Raw genomic sequence first — 22764 nt, forward strand, 5'->3', positions numbered from 1 at the left:
ACGTTATGGAGAAAGGAGAGTTTTGCGTATCTTGAGTCGTGCAGTGTTCTACATGTTAACAGTGACTAGTCTATGTAGTAAAATAAAATAGGAGGAATAAAAAGGAAGAATAATAACCTGGGACTAAGCCTGGCAAGATCAGTTACTGTAGGAGGGCTTTGCACAATTTTTGATCACGGTTCACAGGGTTTTCCATAACTCAGGGAGTCTGGCATGTTCTTTTAATTTAGAAACAGAAAGCATAGGCCTTAAACAGCAGATCTGAGATACATCCCATCTCACCTCAACCTGATATGCTTGCCTTTCCTTTATTAAAAACTGATTATCCTGGAAACTGCTGAGATTAAATAACTTATTTCCCATGGAGTCCAAATGGGTGTGGTGACATTTTTTGATCTTTTTGGTAGAGGCAGACAGAGGAAATAATTGGACAGTAGCGAGAGAAATAAATTCTGTATGTCTACTGTGGAATATGATGAGATACAATAATGCACACTCATCATTTTAATTACAGAGGTTATGTTGTTTGTGGGCCTGAAAACACAGCAGTTTAAAAGGAGAGGACACATTAACTCCTATCTTACTGTAATAAAATGTTGCTGCTGTTAAGACAGTCCTGGAGAGAGGGAAATAGGGACTCTTCTAATTAGTTGTGACACACATTTTTTGTGAAATAATATATTTGATTTATAAAATGCATAACATGCAAATTGCGGGGGAGATGCCTATATATCATGCAGGACTGATGTCTGGAAAAACTTCCTTGGTGGCCTTGAATTTGTGATGCATTCTGTTGTAATTTACCCCTGTAATTACTTCATTAAGTTACCAAGGGCTAGAAAATGGCTTGTTACTGAGATCACTTGACTTCATTTTTGTTTTTCAGCATGCTCTGAAAAAGTCTTTGAATCAGTTTGCTATGGTGCTTACTGAAGAGAGCAACCTTGAGCTCCTGAGGAAAGTCTGTGCACATACATCAGATTGTATAGTTGACTGTTTGAGTTATTCTTCTGTTGTGAAGTTGAGGCTGTCATACTATTGTGAGATTTGGAGGCAGGCAGGGAAAACTGTTGCATGTTTCTTTAAACTGAGACGGTGTTTTCATTCTGTTAGCTCTATACTAGTGCTTCCTAGAAAGAAACTTTCTGATTCCTTCCTTTTTTTTAACAATTCCTTTCCTTAAAGGAAGCTTGAAATACATACCTAAGCCAGGTAATAGACAGCCCTACCAGAGGGGATACAATACTGGACCTGCTGGTCACCAACGCAAGTGAGCTAATTGGTGACACCAAGATTGGTGGCAGCCTGGGCAAGCAGTGATCATGCACTGGGGGAGGTCACAGTCCTGAGGAATATGGGTCAGGCAAAGAGTAAAGTCAGGACCCTGAATTTTAGGAAGGTAGAATTCCAGCTGTTCAAAGAGCTGGTCAATAGGACCCTCTGGGAAACTGTCCTTGGGGACAAGGGAGAACAACAGAGCTGGCAGATCTTTAAGGACCCTTTCCATAGAGTGCAAGAGCTCTCAATACCTGAGTATAAGAAATCAGGAAGGGAAGACAAGCCACCAGTATGCATGAGTCAAGACCTGCTAGTCAAACTAAAGGGCAAGAAGGAAATGCGCAGGCAGTGGAAGCATGGACAGGTATGCTGGGAAGAGTATAGGGACGCTGCCTGTGTGTAGAGATGGGGTCAGGAAGGCCAAGGCATACCTGGAGCTGAACTTGGTAAGGGAAGTAAAGAATAATAAGAAGGCCTTCTACAGGTATATCATCCAGAAAATGAAAGTCAAAGAAGGCATACCCCACTTGATGAGCAAGACTGGCAAACTGGTAATAAGAGACAAGGAGAAAGCCGAGGTGCTCAGTAACTTCTTTGCTTTAGTCTTCACTGGCAGCCTCTCTTCCCACACCTGTGGATGGACCACAGGGCAGGGACTGGGGCAGCAAATTCCCTCCCACTGTAAGAAAAGATCAGGTTCATGACCACCTGAGGAGCCTGAACATATATAAGTCTGTGGGACCTGATGAGATGCATCCCAGGGTCCTGAGGGAATTGGCTGGGGGTGGTGTGGAAGCAATCTCATACTTGAAAAGTCATGGCAGCCAGGTGTGACTGGAAAAAGGGAAACATTGTGCCCATTTTCAAAAAGAGCAGAAAGGAAGACCCTGGGAACTGCCAACCTGTCAGCTTCACCTCTGTGCCTGGGAAGATCATGGAACCATTCATCTTGGAAGCTATGCTAAGGGACACGGAGGACAGGGAGGTGATTCAAGACAACCAGCATGGCTTTACCAAGGGCAAGTCCTGCCTGACTGACTTAATGGCCTTCTACGATGGATTGACTGCCTCAGTGGCCAAGGGAACAGCTATGGATGTCATCTATCTGGACTTCTGTAAGGCCTTTGACACAGTCCCCAACAACATCCTTCTCTCTGATTTGGAGATATATGGATTTGATGTTTGGTGGATGAGGAATTGGTTGGATGGTCACATCCAAAGGGTAGTGGTCAACGGTTTGTCATGATTTAACCCTAGTTGGCAACCAAGCACCACACCGCTACTTGCTCACCTCCCCCTTCTGATGGCATGGGGGAGAGAATCAGAAAAAAAAAAAAAAGTAAAACCTGTGGGTTGAGGTAAACACAGTTTAATAGGACAGCAGAGGAAGAGAAATTATAATAATAAAGCACAGCACAATTGCTTACCACCTGCTGATCGATGCCCAGCCTGTCCCTGAGCAGCAGTTGCTGCCTCCTGGCCAACTCCCCCCAGTTGATATACTGAGCATGACGTCAGATGGTCTGGAATAGCCCTTTGGCCAGTTGGGGTCAGCTGTCCTGGCTGTGTCCCCTCCCAACTTCTTGTGCACTGGCAGAGCAGGGGAAGCTGAAGAAGTCCTTGGCTAGTATAAATGCTACTTAGCAACAACTAAAACATTAGTTTGTTCTCAACATTATTTTCAATCCAACTCCTTTTGAATAATCTCCCCTGTATTTAGATAGTCATGTACTTGTATTTATTTTAAAGACCTGTTTAAAGCTTTTAGCAGCTCTGTAGGTTTACAGAAACCATGACAAACATAAACTGCACTAGCATCTTTGTTATGTACGTATTTTTGTCTGCCAGTGCTATTAAATGTTGTACTTATTGCTACATAGAATTCCACTGCTCTCTCTGGGATCAATTATCTGTTGAACTGCATGAAGCAACCAATTTTGTCTGGTCTGGATAACGAAGTAGAAAGCAACTTGGTGTGGGTAAAATCAGAAAGGAGAAAAAAGTACGTTATCATTTTAGTTTCCTACAGCCATGTGTAATGTCCTACACACACAAATGATTGCCTGCAAATCACAGGTTGGAGAACATACATTCTGCATATGTTAGCCTGAATGTAACCACTTCGACCCTTTCTGGTGTGTTGTACAGGTTAATATTCAACCTTCTGAATGGCACCGCTCCATACTGCTGCCACAGTCCTGGCTAGGATTTATGAATCGAACCTACAGTGCAGTCCTGCAGGTAATTTTGAGGTACATAATATCGTGCACATTAATGCTCATTCAAGTGTGTGTTTTGTTTTTACCAGCAAGAGCAAGTTACAATAATTTAAAAATAGACCTTGAGGTGTTTAATAATAAAATTTGTGAAAATGAAATAAAAATAAGATGAATCTTCAGTTAATGGCATCGCAATCTGGGATACTTTGTAGTTTACTTTGAAGTTCAACTTCTGCTTACAGTTCAGGTTCTTGCAGTCTTGTTCCTGTGTCAAGCTGCAGAATGTGTCAATTCTTAGAATTTTTAGAATGTGAAATTTTAGCTAGAGCTCTAACCTATTATTTTAGGCAGGAATTTTGTAATAGTAATATCACAAAGGATACAGAAATTATTGAGTAATGATTCATTAAATAGATCTTCTCTTAATCAGCATGTAATGCTGTCACACTGTGAGGGACTTATCTTTTGATTTTTTTCACCCTATCTAATGATTAGGAAATACTTTAAAGCCTTTCTTTCATTAGGTTAGCTGACCAGATACCTAGAATAATGTAGTGTTGTTTGGTTTTTCAATAGGAAAATGATCTAAAAACCTTAACAAATAGCTGCCTTCTAGAAGGCTGTCTTTGTGCTGCTAGAAGGGCTTATTTGTTTGTATTTCCAGGCCATATCAGCTGTTTTCAGCATGAGCAGCTCAGGTTGCTGAGCAAATTCTGGAAGCTTTGACTGTTCCCTCTTTTGCTGTGCAGCAAACCATCTGCTTCTCTAACATTTTCAAAACAAATTTTATCTTGGCTATAAGCAAAATATCAGATTCTAAGCTGAGCCAGACCCATTACAAAGCAGGCAGCAGCTATTCAAATTGTAATTTTAGGTCTTAACTACAGAGGGGGCCATTGTTGCTTGCATTTAATTACTTTCCTATTTTACTTCCCCTCTAAAGCAGGATTTCACAAGAAGCTTGGCATTTACCAGACTTGTTTCTGAAAGCCTCTCTAGGATTTTGTGCCATTTTACAGGGCAATAGAGTCTATTTTTGTTGCTTCTCAAGTCCTTCACTGGAGACCTAGTATCTTTACTTACTCCTTATGCTTCTATAGTACGTTTCATCTGAGATGGTCAAAAGAGACTACAGTATAAGAGGAGTAGTCTGGATAGTGCATAATTCAGTATTTCTGAACAGCTAGTAGAGTTATCATTTCTACAGTTTGGAGGCAAACATTCATAGAGTCCAGCTCACCAAAACACTTGTGTGAGGATTTTTTTTTCCCTTTGGACACCTGAAAGTCCTGTCTTTTTTTACGTCTTCTCACATGCTTAAGCACTTCTACCAATTTGTGCATTCAGCATATTTTTGAGACTGAAATCAAATTCATCATGATGATCCTACAGGACTTGATTTAGTACAGAACTTAAGCCAATGTTCATGTGTTCTGGAAAATTGCAGTAGTTTTTTACATAGGTTTTATGCAGCCTTCTCTCTAGTCAGTGTGTTGTATATGCTCCTTTAAATCTCTGTGGAGAATCACCTTTTGAGTGATATCTGGATTTACAGGATTGACTCTGCATTCTCAGGTTTTCATGCACACCCAAACTACAGGCATTCAATACCTGAAAAACACAGCTTATGTGCCTGTATTTTTCACTTAAGGTTTAATAACCTACTAAGGAACAGTAACTGACAACCTAAACAAGTTGAGATGTAGTTGTCTCACAGTTGGAGACTGGACATTAAAGCAAAGTGCCTTAATACGTTTAGATAACTTGTTAGAGACCAGAATCCATATCATCTCCTTTAAGGTACAAACAGAACTGTTGTAGGAGGTCACAGGGAGGTTGCTGTCATAGAAAGGAAAAGGATGAGGAATTCTGCTTTAAGTGGTGAATCAAGAAAGTGATGTTTTGCTGTTTGAATCCGTTTTAACTAGCAGGCTTCTAAATCTCATTCCCTGCTTGTTGTACCCTTTTCCAAGGGAACTTGTCTTTTTGCATGGACTAGGAGAAATGTCTCAGTATTTGTGGCCTTTTGTGCCATCTGCAGCTTGTCTTTCTCGCTCAGAATAAAAAAATCATGAATTCTTTTACTTAGTATTTTGTGTATTATAGTGGGATCCCATAAGAAAAGCAGTCAAGTTCACTTACGAAGGAGCCCTCAAGTGAAAGGGTACATCCATTACCTAAGTGTTCTCTGAAGAAATCTTACGATGATTGGCCATGTACGATCCATTTGTGACTTATTCTGTAATTCTGCAGGGGAGGCAGGCAGAGCTGGAGATGCAGTTAAAACGTGGAAAAGAGGATCCTGAAGAGGTGCAGTACAAACAGTTTACAGCCTGGCTCTGGTAAGGAAGTGCCTGTCGACAGCTCCTGATCACTTGTAATGGCAAGAGAGGGGGCAGAGGCGGCCAAGACCTTCAAAGCCTTTAGTTTTGCAAGTTTCAAGACTGTAAGAGCACTACTGAAAAAAACAAACAAACAAACAAAACCACCACCAGATACAATGACTGAGGGAGGGGAGCCAGAAGAAAGAGACTACTGGGTAACTGTCTGTAAGGATTCCCATATGCACAGGTTCACAGGTACCTTCCCCTCTACAGTGTCTGAAAGTTTGTAGGGTGAGGAACTGGAAGGAATAGAAAACTGTTTTGTGTCATGTTAAAATAGAAGGATTATGCAAAGAGCGAAACTTACTTCTAGAGACTAAGCGAGCTGTCTCATTGAAAATGGCGTGATAAAAGAAATGTAAGCAGCCATGGTATCATGTATGTCGTAGTGAACTGACACATCTCAATGTGCAGGGCAAGTTGGCAGTGTTGAGCTTGAGGATGTTTAAAAGCAAGCAGATGATGCACGCTCTGATCCATGTCCCCAATTACTTCTGTTTTAGTCAGCCGAGGAGTTCCTCTCAGTCTGTCAGTATTTAGCCATGTATGTGCATGGCCAGGGGCACAAGGTGTGAAATGGGAGGCTTCACAGATAGAAGAGGAGGAAGAACTATGTATCCATGGACAGTATAAATATCTGTTTCTGTGCTTGCTCATAAGTGCATTGGGAACAAAGTACGTACAAACAAAACCAAAATGCCCTTTTGCCCATTTCAGTCAAAAAGGTGTTACTAAGTCCCACTAAACAAGAATACAAGATTTGTGTCTCTTATTCCAGCTAAGTCTAGATTAGAGGGTTACATAGTAAGATTGAGAATGATACAGTATTGTCAGAGAGATTCTTTATGTAATGGTGGCACAATTTTCTGTTGTTGCTCTGCCTGATCCCTTCCTTGATAGGGATAAAGAGAAAACATTTTCCAGATGAGAACAATGCCTATAGCAATGCTGCTTTTGTGGATTTCTCTTGAACTGATTTCTGCTCTATATTTCCCAAATAATGTTGATGTAAGCTATGTCAAAAGTTAATAGAATTCCCTTTAACAGTAGAGAAATCAAAGCAGTAGAACTGGAAGCCCGGTGTTAGCTTTCATGTCTTTTCCTGTTCTCCCTTAAAATGATCGAGGCTTCAGGGCTCTAACTTCAGTACCCATGAGGCATTTGTGTTGCCCACTGGGATTAACCTGATCATGGGCAGTTTGGTGTAAACTTTAGTGTTAATGCTTTATAGTATAAGTACTGTGCAATTTTGCATTGGTATTTGCCAAGTTGTTCTAAGTGTGTCTAGTGTAGGTGGGTTTGAAACTGTGCAAGACCAGTGTGGTTATGAAGGCAAGCCTGAGTAAGTTTCTTTTAAAGCCTGAATATAGCTCAGTCTTACACCATATGGCCCTATTTTACAAGGCATGCATTTTTAGTCTTGTAATCTTGTGTAGTGGAACTGTGATTGGAGTTTTATCTTTTTCTGTAGGGAGACAGTCATAGTCAGGATGGTATTATATGTTGTAGTATAGAGGATCCCTCTCATCACTCAAACCTGGCAATATAGAAGATTCACTGCATCTCTGCTTCTGTCTTGATATGAATGCAAAACTAAACAAAGGCAGACAAGTAGACTATTATAAATCAACTACAGTCGTGTGTAAGAAATAGTAACTACTATGGCTTTCATTTAAATGGATTCAGGCTATTGTACTGCCTAATAGCATAACTGCACATAGTGGTTTCCAGGAGTGTAGTAAGTATTGCATAAATTGTTATGGTTGCCCATTGTAAAACGTTCTAATTTTGTTATGCTAAAGCATAGCACCGTGGTCTGGAAACTTATGTGTAACAGCTCAAAGAACAGATTTTATGGCTATTGCATGAACCTCCATTTTACAAGAAGTGGTATGAAGTCAAATAAGAGCCCTTTATAAAACATTGGTAGTACACATGAGCATGAAGAAATGTTGGGTGGTACGTAAGCACTTTTACAGTTTTAATGTTTGTTATTAATTTGCATTAAGTCTTCTGATAGCTAGATGAGATAATTGTTAACCTAGAATGGACACATGTAAGGCATAAGGGGAAATTAGCTTAGTTCATGCTATGGTATAATGAACGTGGTGTAAATTCTTTCTCTTTCTGTTGCAGGGTCAGAGATATGTTGACTGATGTCATCAAAGGTGCTTCCAAGTAAGAACTGGTAATTTATTACAGATGAAAATGAGTTTTCTTTTGTGGCAGATGTAAGATAGTATTTTTTGCAGTTGTTTATCTGCCAATTTCATGATTTCACATGACTGCTGTTCAGAAAAGGAATTCCTCCCCACCTTGTGCTTTGAGATTTTTACCACTAACTGTGTCTGTTAGAAAGGCTGATGCCTAATGTTTTCAGTAAAGCCTGGGTAGTGATATATGCACTATTAGTCTGTTCTTTTTTTAACTAGTAGACTGCTTGCTTCAAATAATCTTCACTTATCTAGAAGTTGGCTGGTCTTCAGTGGACTATGGGCTCTTCAAAACTCTCCCACTTTCTTTTAAGGTGCCTTGTGCCCAGATGCCCCCACAGGCAGGAAATTACATGTTTCCAGTTTGTGACAGGCTTGTTAATTTTGCTGTTGTCAGGCAGCAATAAGTATCTTAACCTTCCTTTATAGGCTGCTAAAGTGGTTTGACTTCTTCCTTTCACACTCTACTGGTAGCTAGACAATTATGCTTTGCCCTTGGTTAACCTGAAATTGGTCACTTGCGCCGGGTTAAGCAAAAGCATCAGAAATAGTGAATGCTCATAAGAACAAATACTTAGAAAATTTTCAGTCGTAAAGAAGTCATCAGTGAAAGAATTACAGTGACATTTCACAGAGCATTTCAATCTTGAATTGTATGTCTTGTAAATGTATAGAAGTCTAGTTTGAAATAATTTTGCAAGTTGAAACTTCTGGAGATTTTAATTAAGACTCAAAACCATAAAGGTTTGAACTTTTTCCTGTTTTTAATTTATCATTGTTCAGATATTTAAAATATTCCCAGCTGTTCTATTTCCTTGCATATTGGTCCATCTTGAAGGGGTCAGTTAAAGAGGGATTGATTAAATTGGAAGATCTGTTTGATATTTTAGCTACTCAATAAATACTTTTGTTAAGGTATGGTAGTAAAAAGATAAAGGAGAAACAAAATAATAAACTTTAATTCTGAGATACAGAATATACTTAAAGTTATTATTTTAGTTATAGAAGTTCATTAGCAAAACTAGTTGAGGTAGAAGCACTGCCTAATTTGGGCGGGAGGTGTGAATTTTCATTACATAACAGCAGAAGAATTTCCTGTGCATAGATCATGTCTCTAAAACGTCTTGTGTTTACTGACTTTCTTTTAAGAAAATACTGGGGGTCTTCACCATATTTCCAATAAAGAGTAAGACACTGTTCGTTTATCCTCCTGGGGATTGTTAGGAAGATGTTTTTTACCTTCATTAAAGTATCCAGCTTTCATGAGTGTGTAGATTCAGAAGTTTCTGTTTGAGATGCATCATGAAATGTAACCTTTTAGAAGTTGATGCTCAACAACAACAAAATTTCTATACATAGATTAGGAAATTATTTAAGGCAAAGAGATATGGCAAGATTTCAAAGAACTTAAGTAAGCACTTAGTTATAATTATTTGTAGGTGTCTCTTATCTGAAAGGAAATAGTTTGTGTTCCAAACAGGAGAAGTCAATGACATTCCACTAAGACCTGTGTGTCTTAATTTAAAAAAACAAACCAGAAATCCAGAAAATATTTGTATTGTGAAAATGAGATCATCGGATCTGGAACCAATGCCTAAATTTGCAGTGTAAGTGCATTTAAAAACTTCCTCAACTGTTGCTATAAAAATAGAAATGGAACACTGATGCAAAAAGTATAGAACAGTGTGTACTGGTCTAGTGTAAGACTGTAAGTGGTTTAGTACACTTGTACTGTTCAGCTGCTATTGTAAAACAGTAAGAGAGCTCCAGCAGGTTTTTGTTGCAATATGTTTTTCTGGGAATGACTAGGATACTGACATCTATCTTTCTTGAGTTCCTTAAAAGTAAAGGTTTGCACTGTGGTAGAAGTTAGTACTCTTTGAAACCTGTCATTTTCCATTATGTTAATGTTTTCATAGCATAGGGGAGTAATTCAAAACTACTATTTTTTAAGCTGAGATTTTAGCGATGGCTGCTCTGCTAAATCTTCTGAACAGATGCTGTTGCAATGAGGATGCCTGCCTGCCTAGCACTCTCTTTGAAGAGCTTTTTTTGTGTTGTCCTATGTAGAGATGGTACTAGCTAAGACCAACTGGTGCATTTCTGTGAGTGCTACTTGCTTTGCAGGGTGGCAGTCCTCATTATAGTGGAAGCAAGCTTCTGTTTCTATACAACCTAGTGAGTGCTGAGCTTTATATAAAAGACAAACAAGACAAGATGACTGAAACACTTCTCTGCCCCATTCTTTCTCTAATTTCTGAAGATGAAATGCAATAGACTTTTGCTGAGTTAGAAGACAGCCCAATAAAGTTGCTAGGTGCAAAAGCCTTCCCTCCTGGACCACCTGTAGCATAACTTCCCTTCATTAAGCTACACGTTTTTGTTGCCTGCATGTCTATTAGGCTTCTTAACTGTTTGCCTTCTTCTGTCCAGAGACAGCCCAGTGGTGAAAGGAAACTCTATTTTTGCCTTAACTGGTCTTGCAGTTGCTGTAGCCAAATACGAAAGCAGCCTTTCTTCAGACACTGAAGGGATGCCTGAGGTGAGTCCATCTGGGAAAGACATTCTCTACTCTTAGTGGAATATAGTGAAACAATATGGTCAAGTGTTTGGGGGACTGGTAAGTGGATGTGAAGTACTTCACATTTTGAAGTTAGCATTCACTAAGCAGGGTGAAATTTTATCTGGTAGCTGGTGTGTGATCTATGCAAAAGCAGTTAGAGTGTGTAGCTGCCTTCTCACAAGAAACATAATGACTAACACGTTTATTTGTTGGTTTTAACAGATGAGATAGAGGTCTGGGGGACACTGAAACCCAGCCAGCTTCCTTTCTCATAATTTTTGCTGTCACTGAATAGTACCTGAACAAAAGTAGTGTCTGGAGGGTCAGCACTGGCAAGTAAATCATGCTACTTGCCGTACATAAGAATGACAAATAATCTCATTCCTGATGGATCATAGCTAGAACATCAGCTGCTGAGCTTTTGTTCAGGTAGGACCTGATTTAAGAAAAAATAACAATGAATATTTGGATTTGATTTTTGCAGACTGAACCTGATTTTCTTCCCACAAAACACTGGATTTCTATGGTGACAGAGACCCTCTTTAGTATTGTGAATAGTCGCTATCACCCTAAAGGTCAAGTCTTCCCATGGTTCTACCAGGTATGTGGTGTTGTGTTAAGGCAAGGGGATATATCTGTGTTTCATACCTGGAGTTCTTAGTGTGGAGTTTCCTGGTTCAGTTTGCCCTGTAGTATTTGTAATACAAGACAATCAAAACTTCTCTTGCTTTCGTTCTTTTTCTTTCATTGTGTTTTCTGCTTATACTTGGGTTTGCCTTGAGTGTTTATCTTATTGCCAAAATAGTAAAAGCCATATGTGAGGATACAAGAATGAAGGAATTTTTAAAAACAAAAAAAAAAACCCTTCAAGACCTAGAATATTCAGCATGTATGTACAAAACAAAACCTTGCAACATGAACAGACTCTCCACAGACCATGCTATCAAACTCTTGAGTGATTCTGACACCACTCCTTATGGCTCTGAAATGCATACTTTCTCAAAATCTAACAGTTGTGGACCCAGGGATTCTTATTTTACAGTACATCTTGAACCCCTGAAGGCCAGTAGAAGTTGTATCATACATGCTCACAGTGTCATAACCAGCCTAAAATTCTCAAGCCATATAAGTATCAGGCAGTTCTTAAGTAGACCTGGAAGATGGACTGAATGCTCAGTATAGACCTTGAGGAATAGCTGTTACTAACTCTTGACTGACTGTGGTCAAAACAAGGAGGTTGGAGATTCTTTGTGTCATGGATGCAGAAGGGAATTTGGGTCCTACAAGGCCAAATACCAGCCTGCTAACGTATTGTAATGTTTTGTGATGGGAACTTCATTAACTGTATTAATGAACTGCATTTAGTCCAGTAGTGAGATGGTAGCATCAAAAAGCTGAAAATTACTGGTGGACTTGAGTCAGCTCTGGTCATCACTGGTAGGGGACACAGATCACCAAATCAAACGTAGTGTCAAATATAACACTGCACTGATTGGACGCAAGGAGATTCAACTACTTGGTTGGCACTAGCAGTTCTTGCTGAATTGTTCTGTGACTCCTGCCTTTGAAAATAATGCTGTTTAAGAAAGGTGGTTTTAGGATGGAACAATGCGACAGTGGGTTGTTTCTAAAATTCACTCTGTTAAAAAAATAAAATGTTATGCTTGTAAAATTCTAAGGTACATAATAGAAATTGCTGTCTTGCAGAGTGCCTTGCATCCCAATGGGATTTGTTTTTTTTTTTTTTTTTCCTTTTCACAGTTGCATGTAGAAGTTGATAAATATACATTAGGCTGTTAGTTAAAATCAGTCCATTGCTTTATAAGTAGAGGTAGCTGTACGGATTTTTACCTTTCAAAATGGAAAGGAATTAAAAACCTTTGTAAGAGATCTTTCTTCTGGAAAGCATCTCTGCTGGTTATCTTGCAAGATCTCAAGATATTTTGTCATCCTAGGTATGATGCTTTTAAGGTAGTGCCTTTTCCAACTCACTAAATTCTTGGTGTGTTACAATTACAGAAATAGTTAACATCATGTCTGGTTTCTGTTTGTGTTTCTGATCACACTGCTGGATATTTTAACAAGGAGGGTGAAAACTAAAATAGACAAATGTATTTATGTGCAGACCAGCTGTTAATTTCTAGCTGCATCTTTTGTTTACAGTTTTATACTTAACAATCTTATTTACACTTAAAAATTATACTCTGAATTACCATAGTTTTAAGCTGCTTACAAGGTAAGGCAAATGGAAAAGTTACTATAGACAGTTCCATGAAATACTGTTTATTGCCGGATTGCAATACATCTGTGCCGCTGTTTGCTGTATAGGTATTCTTAAATTCCTAAAGTGCTGAGTGCTACTACCTAGAAGGGAATTTTATTTCCCTCTCCCAACAGAAAAAAAAAAAAAAATTTTATGTTTTTCTAGAAATCCTATTCAGGTGAAAATACTGCTAGCATTATTGCTCGTTCCTGTGCAGCGACTGCTTTGTCTCTCTTGGTGCCAGTTTTCATGGTATCATGGAAGGAAAAGGTTGAGGAAGTCCTGAATATGCTGACTGACAGGTTACCTGGGAAACCAAATGCCGATGAGTCTCAAGCTGTTCAAATCCACATGGGCCTTGGTTTGGGCATGTTTATCTCACGTTTGTATGAAGAAAAAGTCAGGTAAGGATTACCATATGTAATGCAGGTGTGCAGATAACTTCCTTTTTTTTCCTGCATGTGGCCTTAAGTTCTGAGGAATTAAAATATTTACAAGTCATAGGCAAATGATTCTTGAGGTGCTTTGCAACATTTCTTAAAAGATGTCTTTTATTATCAGTCTTCACCACCCACTCCCCGAATGCTATCTTGGATATTTTGCCATTTGTTCATGCTGAATGATTAATTTTCATAATACCCTAAGGTACGGGTGCAAAGCAGTCAGCTAGAAGAGCCACACATGCTTTCAAATGGCATTAGCTGCTGTAGGAGACTTAATTGTAAAATAATTTGCGGTTCTCATTGGTTCCTTTCTAAGTGGTGCTCTGGACACTGGGTAGTGTCCACTTAGATTGTGTGAGTTACGTATATGGGGATGGAGCTACAAGAGAAGTAGTGTAATGGGCTGTCTTTTAAGGTGTGCTGCTACAGCTATGTTGGCAGCAAACAGATGTTCCAAAATTGGTAGAAAATGCCTCCTTTACAGAAAGGTTGGCCTCAGTTGCAAATTTTTGATGATTGCAGAGAAATTAAGTAGGTTGGCTTTATACTCCTCCGACTTCTTGACTACTAGGATTGTGTCTGCCTGTATACCCATAATAAATTTTTGTTTGGTGCACAAGCATCAAACAGATTCGGCTGTCAGTTGTTAATTTGCTCGGTGAAGCTCATGTTTCCAATGCACCTGCGTTTGTTAAAACACTGTGCAGCATTGCCCTGTTCTAGTCTTCATGCTTTGGCGACTTGATACCTTGCTGCCCCTTACTCAGCCACATAATTTCGGAATGGACTGTCTCTGGATGGTTAGTCAATGGTGACAACTGAACTACATACAAGCATTATAAGGCTTTTAGAGAATCACATTAGATCAGCTTGGCATTTTGGAGTATGTGAATCTTTATTTTAGGGGTTTGGGGTTTTGAAGTGAGATATAAATGCTTCCTTTTTTATCAATAAGTTAGGCAAAGAGATGCAGAGAAAGATTTACAGAGCTAATATCTTAAAATATCGTGAATTTTCAGCTTGTAAATAGTTACAGGTCTAGCTGAAATCATGTTCTGTAAGTATCTTCCTCCTACTGCCAGGCATGTTTTGTTGGGTTTCTTTCTGGTTGTTGTAGCAGTAATGGCTGCCAGTTAAGGTCTGAATATGTTTTTATTATTTGTATATGAGTATGTTTATATGAATGTGACACAAATGACCAGTCAAATAGTTACTGAGAACCTCTCACAGCAGGAAAAGAACTCTATTTACTGGCACATTCAGTCTTCGCAGGAGGTTTAATAATCTATGTGATTTAAAGAGCAGAGCTGTGTTTTGGAATTTTTGGTTTATGTTTTGTTTTTGCAGTGATGTACCTGGTCAACATATGAACTTAGTGCTAATGAAGTCCCTGGATGTGCTGGAAGACTGCTGCTTTGACACAAGTCTGGAGTACAAGTGAGTTTTCCCCATTACTGATGATACTTTCTTTATTTTGAGCTCCACCTTTTTAATTCATGCTTTTATTCCTTCATTCTACCCAGAAAAGTGTAAGGATAGGATAAGGAGACAGCCTGTTCTGAGTACTTCCATAGAATCACCAACTGTGCAGGTTGGCAAGCACTTCCCATGGACTTGGACTACATTGCCCAAGGCTTTACGGTCAGGGTTTGAAATCCCCAGAACTGGATACAGTACAACATCTCTGGACCCTGGCTCCGCTTTTGGTCTGTCCTTATCTCCCTATGAACATCTGATGTTTCAGCTTGTGCCCACTGCCTCTCAGCCTCCCAGCATGCAAGAGCCCAGCTAAATCTCTGTCCTTTCTCGTCAAGTGCTGGAGATGCTGTTGGGTACCACCAAAGCCATCCCTTCTCACAGATGAACCAGCTGTGGTCACCCAGCCTCTGTTCTCGGGGCAAGGGCTCCAGGCTCACAGCCTCAGTAGCGTCCCATGAGTTTGTCCCAGTTTTTTGCTGTCTTTCCCACATTCAGAGCAGTATTCCAGTGTATTGGTGAGCACAGAGTAAAGGGGTGGTCCTTCCCCCGGCTCTCATAGCTGTGTCCTGCTTGCGCTGCCCGCATACTGCTAGCCCTCATCGCTGCCTGGGTGTGTGTCTGGCCCTGGCTCAGTGGGGGCCCAGGCTGGCCCCAGGGACAGCTCAACCAGTGTCCAAGGCTGTCCCTAAGAGCTGATGCCCAGCCCCTCTGGTCCCACCTTGCCTGCTGCCAAGTGCAGGATTGAGACACGTCATGCGCAGGGGCTGTATCAGCTGCACCACTTTGTTACACCTCTTGCTGCTTGTTTGTGCAACCTATTAGCTGGAGAAAAACGCCTCACAGAAAAGCCAAGTAAACTTCCCTGGCAGCGAGACGTTGCCAGAATAGTATGACAATGGTAAGTAGGAAAGGGGAGATTGAAGGGTAGGTAGTTTTTTATGCTGGGCATAATGGCTACATTTTTTAAAGGTTAATGGTAAGTTGGTGTCTAGTGTGAGCACTCTTTGTGAACAAAGATGTAAAGCTGTAAATGTGCAGACTTGTCCAAGTTTGGCATTTGTCCACTTTTAAACTGCTATTCCAAAGCAAGGGTCTTTCCAGACTTTTCATAGGCATGGCTGACTGTGGGACGTGTTACACTGACCTTTTCATTAGTGTTTCACCCATGCTAAACTGGCAATTCTCTTTTTCCATTAAAATAGGTTGCAAGTTTTTTGAGAGTAGATACATTATGCGGTACAGATGTGGGAGGACAGAGTTCCCTTTTTTCTGAATGCCAGCAGTAATCATATCCTCTCCTGCGGCTGCTCTGAGGCTACACAGGGCCAGGAAGGCTCCCGGTACCACCCTGTCACCTTGCAGGGCACGGGGAGCTCTGTGGGCCACTGCTGGCCCCCCCTGCTCCCTGCAGCCCAGCTGTAAACTTGTGCGATGTGGCATGCCTCCTGACTGTTTTAGAAAATGTGCTGCTCTGCTCAGTAACATGCTTCTCCAGGATGTTAAGTGAGACATGTCACACATTGAAAGATGTTATCGAGAAAGAGAGGGGTTTGCTGAATTTTTGCTTTGTTTTTGTTTTTCTGCCTTGAGTGTCTAGATAAGAAAGTGCTTTATCAGAAAGTGGTTTATCAATGCGTGCGCTATGCAAATTGGAGCTCACACAACCCCGCTTCACTGATAATGTTGGCCTTGATAGGAATGTTGGTTTTGTATTATAACTGTCTTCATTTAATTAGGAGAATTCTCTTTTTAATACTGGGGGGTGGAGGGAAAGGGGAGGTGGTAAGAGGAATGAAGAAAACAGAGTTGCTTCCAGTAAGCCCTAAGAATCTTTCCCTGAACCAGTGCTTTAGCTTGGTGAGGGTCCACTTATGTTCCATAAGAATCTCTCTGTCTGTGTAAGTTGCATAAAATACTCTAAACTTGAAGTTTCCTCTCATAAAAGGTCATTGTGAATAATGCTCGTAAATCAGTACTCTTTTAGCTGTCATAACCACACAAGAAAGAAAAACAAAGTGAAACTCGCACTCTTTTAAAGGGAAAAAACATTTCAGGTGGTTAAACATGTTAATGTGATGATGCTTCAGTTTTTAACTGAAACAGTTTCATAGATTGTAGAGACTTAGGAGCTTTGCAGTTACTCCTGATTTTAAATGGAATGCACTCGGATGTTATGAAGAGATCTATGAGTGGACTTTAAATCTGCATTTACGTTAGACAAACTGAAATAAGTATATTTTTAAAATATACTGATATACTTTTCAGTATGCATGTGTATGGAAAATGTGCATGACAGGTGATTTAGACAGTTCTTTATGCTATTAGGTTTTGTCACACTTACTGATTATGGAAGCTATATAACAGCTCATTTTTTTTCCCAAGCCTAACTTACATAGAGCATAGGTTCAGCAAGCATATAAATTCATGGCTGTTAACTTTTCCAGTTATTCATGTAGATTATATTCAATAGATTTTTTTCAGATCAACCTCAGTGTACTGGGGGAGAAAAATAAATAATTTTTAAAAAATCAAAGGCAACATTCCAGTTAGTAACAGTACAGCATATGGGTAACAAGCATAGCAGTACATATGATCCCTGTATTGGAAAGTTTTGCTTCCTCTCCCTCTCTCCTCCCTCTGCCTTCCTGCAAACAAAGAAAAACGTGTTGAAGACTGGGTTAACTCTGACCTTTTGAAAGGTTTGCATGTAAAAAGTTTTTGAGAATACCAAAGGACAGCAGAGTTTTCTGGCTTGCCTTGTTACATTTCCACTATTGCGGATGAATTCTACAAGACCTTTGCAAATACGGCTTTTTGTATAAAGTTATTGCATAGCAGAACTAGCTTGCCTCTGTAAGAATAATAATACTGGCGAAATAGCAAGCAAGTGATACATGTCGAATAAAATTGCGGTGAAGAGCCACTTGTTATGAAGCTTGAAATACGCAGTAGTCTTCCTTTAAATTGCTGTGTGGAACATTAAACTGACCTGCCTTTTGTGGAGTTTTTTTACAACATCAGTAGCTGTTTGATTTGACTTTAAGGCATTTTCAAGTAAAACTGTCATCAAATTTTTATATTGTTGTTACAGAAACCGGTCAAACTCCACTCACCTCAGGATTATCAGGAAAATATCAGTCTTCCTTCATCCTAAAATGCAAACCTTTTATTTTGTTTCATGATTTGTTCATTAAGTCCTTCATTCTGTGATGTGATAGACTGTACTGCCCTACAGGGGCAAGTTACATTACTGAGATAAACAACAGTAGATTCAAAGATGAGTCATGACAGTAGTGCAGTATGTCTGATGCACTGGCAGTAAAACACTTAAAATGTGCTAGGTAATCTGAGACATCATGTGGATCAACTGCACTTATTTATGTAGATCACAAAGTAGCCAGGTGAAAACAATTGCTAGTTACAAAAAGAGGAGCAGAGAGGGTGAAGTTTTACTCTTGCTTCGGTCCCCACTTAGGTTTTGGGTCTTTGCTAAGAGTCAACAACATAAAAAATTGTAGCTCTTAGGAACTTTGTTTTCTTTCCATGTATTTTTGTCAACAAGCACTAGTGTAAAATTGTGTATAGAACTCTTGCGTATAACACATGCCCTTACTTTGTTGGCTGTTCATGAATTCAGATATGCCAGTTACTTAAAAAATGCTGATTCCAAAGTTTTGTTTCATCTTCTTTGCTGGAAGAGACTTGGTGCTGCCAAGACACCACTCCAAGTCTTCTACCCATGCTCATCATCTTCATCCCTAGTTGCATTAGTGTATAAATATGAGTGAAGTTGTTCTCAGAAGTGTCTTCTTTACTTAGCTGAGTAAAAGCAGTAACTTCCCATTTTTAAGTTGGATAGCAGAAGCTTAGAAGAATGGCTAAGATCCTAGCTGCGTTCATTTGACTGCTCACTACATGCAGTATCTGTCATTGGCATGCCTGGGGAGATGTGCAAGGGGAAAAAAATCTTCATCTTCAGATAAGAGCTGCTTCTTTAGCTATGGTGCTTGTGTGCCAGTGAGAGATCACTTTCAGAGCACTCAGTATCTGCTATGATTTTAATATCTCATGATGGCAGCCAGAACTGTTTGGGAATTTTCTGACACCACTTTTCAGTATTCTGACTGATGACCTGTGGAAACTGAAACTTGTTATGGGAGCACAGGTGCTGAATTTAGTAAGAATTCTCTGGTATAGGGTGGAATTTCTGGTCAAATCTGAAAGAGAGGCAGGGACTGCAAAGCCATTCGTGACAGCTGCCCTATTAAATTATGTGCTTTGAAGCTATGTTCTTCTTCTTGCAACTGTAATTATCCTCAGCATCAAACAGTTGTGCATGTCTGCCCTGTTGAAGCTGGTCCGCTGTTGCATATGCGTGTGCGTATTTTAGTATATGTGGGTTAGAAAGTATACCTGACACTCATGTTCTGAAATGCAGGTGAATACCTTGATCTTTACAGCCATCTTAAAACACTCTCTGGCTCAATCACTAATATCATTGTTTTTGCAAACTGGAGCACCTCTTGTAGAAATCTTGAGAGCAACAGGCCCTAATATAGCCAGTGGACCTGCAATTAGTATGTTCAACTGGGATATCGGAGTTTGAATATCGGTGTAAATCAGATGTAGAAATTTGTCCATACTTCCTTCATACTAGTTGATGTGCTTGTTGATGGGGCTGTTAGCCCTTCAGGAGCTGAAGCAATAATACACAGGTTTTATTATTTTAAAAGCACATTTTCATCTTATGCTCTTATTTCATCTCGTGTCTCCCAAAAAGCATCGCCTATGTGTGAAATAAAACCCATTTGTAAAATTGACTGTGCTAAGTAATTATCCACGGGACTAGTTTTTAGGCAAGGTGAGGAGGTCTTTTTGCACAGGAACCCATGTTGGGGTGAAAAGAGACTTCGGAGCAGCCACAGCATGCTTAATCATTTTTCTCTTCTCTTCTCTTTAAGCACTGGATGTATTTTGGGAGTAGGACTTGTTCTTTCACTTATGAGTCACAGTAGCCAAACAGAATCGCGAGTGCATGTTTCTGCTTCGTTGCGAAAACTCTGCAAATACCTGGACAGCAGTGAGGACCAAAGCAGATGGGTCCAGGAGGTATGACGTATCTTATTGCCTATTTAAATATTCCTTTTACTTTGTTGCCTCCCTTTCATAGCTATAGACCTTTTACTGAAGTTTTGTATCTGTAGTACTGGAATGCATGATTTCTATTATTTCTTTCACAATATATGGTTTTGTATCTGCTGGAGAATGCAGTAATAATAATAATAGAAAATAACGTGTCATGCTGCACAGACATTAAGAAACTACCTGAAAAGATAAGACATCTTTTTTTAAAGTGCTTCTTTAATTCCTTAACCTCAAATTAAATTGTTGAAAGTTGGGTCCTGAGTAACTGTGGATATGGGTCTCCTTATATACAGTGTTTACAGGTCATCTGATCTACTAGAAAGGAGACAGCAAGTTACTCTTCTGCTTCCTTCTTTGAAGGCTGCTGTCACTAGCTAATGTGAATCTTGCACTTGTGAGTCTTGCACTTGTGAATGCTGCTATGGCCCCGTTTGCTGTTTTCTTTATAACTATGTTTTGAAGACTTAAACTGAGCTCTGCTAAGTTTCAGCATGCATTTCAATTTACTCTGCCAAGGTACGTCCTGTAAGATCTGGCATGGTCCATGCACTAAGTCTATAATCTTGTTGAGGTAAAACTTGAGAATGAAAACTGATTAAATTGGAGGGGTTTACAATAGAAAACAAGAATCGAAGTAAGCAGGTTTTTTGCACAAAAAAGCAACCCTGTACCTGATGTGTATAAGCCTGCAGCAGCTGAACAGCTGAGTTGCATAATCCTCTGTTTTTTCTAAGGGAGTAGCAGAAATTGGAGCTCTTTATTAAAGGTCTTCTTTTATGGAGTTTAATTTTTTTGGCAGTACATATGTGTTTGGGGATTAGCATTTTGCAGTTTACAGTTCATGCATTAAAATGACTTATGGCTATGAAACCATTTATCTCTCCCCAGAGATCTCAAAGTGCTTTACTAAACTTAAACTGGATTCAGTACAGCAACTTCTGAGATGAAAGGCAGCAGCTGTTTAACATCATGAGATAGTTTGGGATAAGAAGCAAAACCTACCCTTTTTGATTAAAATCTCTGTGACGAATTGTTCAGATAATTACATGACTAAAATTTGGCTAGCATCCTGGGATGAATACTACTATATTTGAGATGCACGAGAGGCTCTTTCAGAGCTATAAATGTCTGGGATATGATCCTGTACTTGAGAGGTAACTTTGACCTGCTGCAGCCAGAGGTACAATCTGAGCATTACTTGCTCCAAGCCAAATTTTTGTCAGTCCTGCGCAGTAGGTAGGTGCTCTCTGCAGAAGCTGGTGCTGTTCTGTTCCTTGGGTTTTGTACAAAGGAGGTTAAACAGCTGGCACAGTTGCCTTGTTGAAAGTGCAGGCTTCATTTCCTTACTCTCAACATCTAAGACTGAAGAACAGAAAAGCAGTGTCGCTTGTGAATCCTTCTGCAAGGACATGAAGCTGGTGTCATGCACTGTGTGGGGCAGACAGCTCTACTACATGTTCCTCTTCTGGCCTTTGGCCCTGATGGGATCACATAAATAATGATCAGATACTTGTGTTGAGAAGAATAACTGCATTTGTGTTGAAGATCAGGAGTTTGACCTAAATGAAACCAGAAGTTCTTCCAAGCTTTATTTGTATTTGTTTAATGTTAGCATTGGTGAACAATCTTTCAGAGAGGGAATAAACATCTGAAAGTATAAATTGAAATGTCGTGGCTTTTTTATCATTCTGGCACATTGCTCCATGTGCACATTGCTACAGTGAATTTAATCAGACACTGGCTAACAGAATTAAACAATTTTTTTCAGGTACTTGCCTATTCTGTGGCCTGTTCCTGTGTCTCTGCTTTCAGTGTTGGAATCATAGAAGCAGCTGAGGCTGAGGAGGCCATGAACAAGCTACGGACCTTGGTGGAAAACAATCAGCAGGTCATAATTCAGTCTTTGGGCTTTCCTTCAGTTCTGGTTCTCTCTTATCTATTTATTATTGGATACTGCTTTACTCAGACTGTAACTTCAAATAAATTATATTGATCTACTTTCAGCATTAACACTGAGTGTGGTGTGCATACCGAGCAATTACCCAGATTACCACTTGATCCATTCATGCATTGTCTACAGGTGTATAGCAATTACCAGACAGTGAAGTAAAAACTGATTTTGTATGTTTGATTGCATTTAAAAGGGAAGTTGGTACTTCTCAGTTCTTCATATCTTTAGTCCCTGCACCCTGTCAATTTTTGGTTTTTTTATAATGTGTTTCTTTAGATTCTTTTTCTTGGTAAGAAAATAAATCTACTGTGCTCTTCTAAATTTTTGTTTTCCCTTGGCCTCCAGACAGTGCATCATAAGTACATCCACAGCTTCCTCCAGGTGTCTGTTTCATCCCTAGTGTCCTAGCGTTACCCTCTAAAAATGCCCCAAAAAATCTTCATATTTCAGTGTACATGCTTTTTTGTTAAATGCTTGTCAGAACAAAGGCGGGGGGGAGCAAACCATTTTGAATCAAAGCCTATTACACTAATCAATGTTTCAAATGTTTATCTGGAAAATAGGAAGTCAAAACAAACTACCTTTGCTATAGCTTTTTATCGTTGTATCAGAAGAAAGTCTGCTCTAAAATAAAGGCTCCAGAGCAATCTATGCACCCAAGATCAATATTTAATCTCAGAAAATCCTACGTCACCTGACGTGAGAAACTACTTGAAATAAGAAAGCATCCAGTATTTTAGACAAAGACATTACTTCCAATTATTGGGAAATAATAAATATTTAGGTAGCATTTCAATATTTGGTTTTTAATGTGTCTTTTTCACCT

General features: G+C 39.6%; 1 protein-coding gene across 3 annotated transcripts in view; it reads left to right on the top strand.

Annotated features, from left to right (window-relative positions):
• Nucleotides 1-2174: 2174 nt before the first annotated feature.
• Nucleotides 2175-22764, top strand: part of LOC104128266 (focadhesin-like) — a 37719-nt gene continuing 17129 nt past the window's right edge. Inside the window, exons 1-10 of one of the 3 annotated variants that reach the window (XM_035896397.1) lie at nucleotides 2175-2393; nucleotides 3427-3530; nucleotides 5751-5839; nucleotides 8018-8059; nucleotides 10528-10636; nucleotides 11142-11258; nucleotides 13086-13324; nucleotides 14711-14800; nucleotides 19804-19951; nucleotides 21756-21875. In XM_035896397.1, the coding sequence (XP_035752290.1) occupies nucleotides 3447-3530; nucleotides 5751-5839; nucleotides 8018-8059; nucleotides 10528-10636; nucleotides 11142-11258; nucleotides 13086-13324; nucleotides 14711-14800; nucleotides 19804-19951; nucleotides 21756-21875 (1038 nt within the window). In that variant the 5' untranslated portion in view covers nucleotides 2175-2393; nucleotides 3427-3446. Of the gene's footprint in view, nucleotides 2394-3426; nucleotides 3531-5750; nucleotides 5840-8017; nucleotides 8070-10527; nucleotides 10637-11141; nucleotides 11259-13085; nucleotides 13325-14710; nucleotides 14801-19803; nucleotides 19952-21755; nucleotides 21876-22764 lie in introns of those variants that run through there. The other 2 variants (XM_035896388.1, XM_035896407.1) reach the window with 2 other exon arrangements.

Source organism: Egretta garzetta, unplaced genomic scaffold (genome assembly GCF_000687185.1).
Source record: "Egretta garzetta isolate BGI_Z169 unplaced genomic scaffold, ASM68718v1 scaffold170, whole genome shotgun sequence".
NCBI lineage: Eukaryota > Metazoa > Chordata > Aves > Pelecaniformes > Ardeidae > Egretta > Egretta garzetta.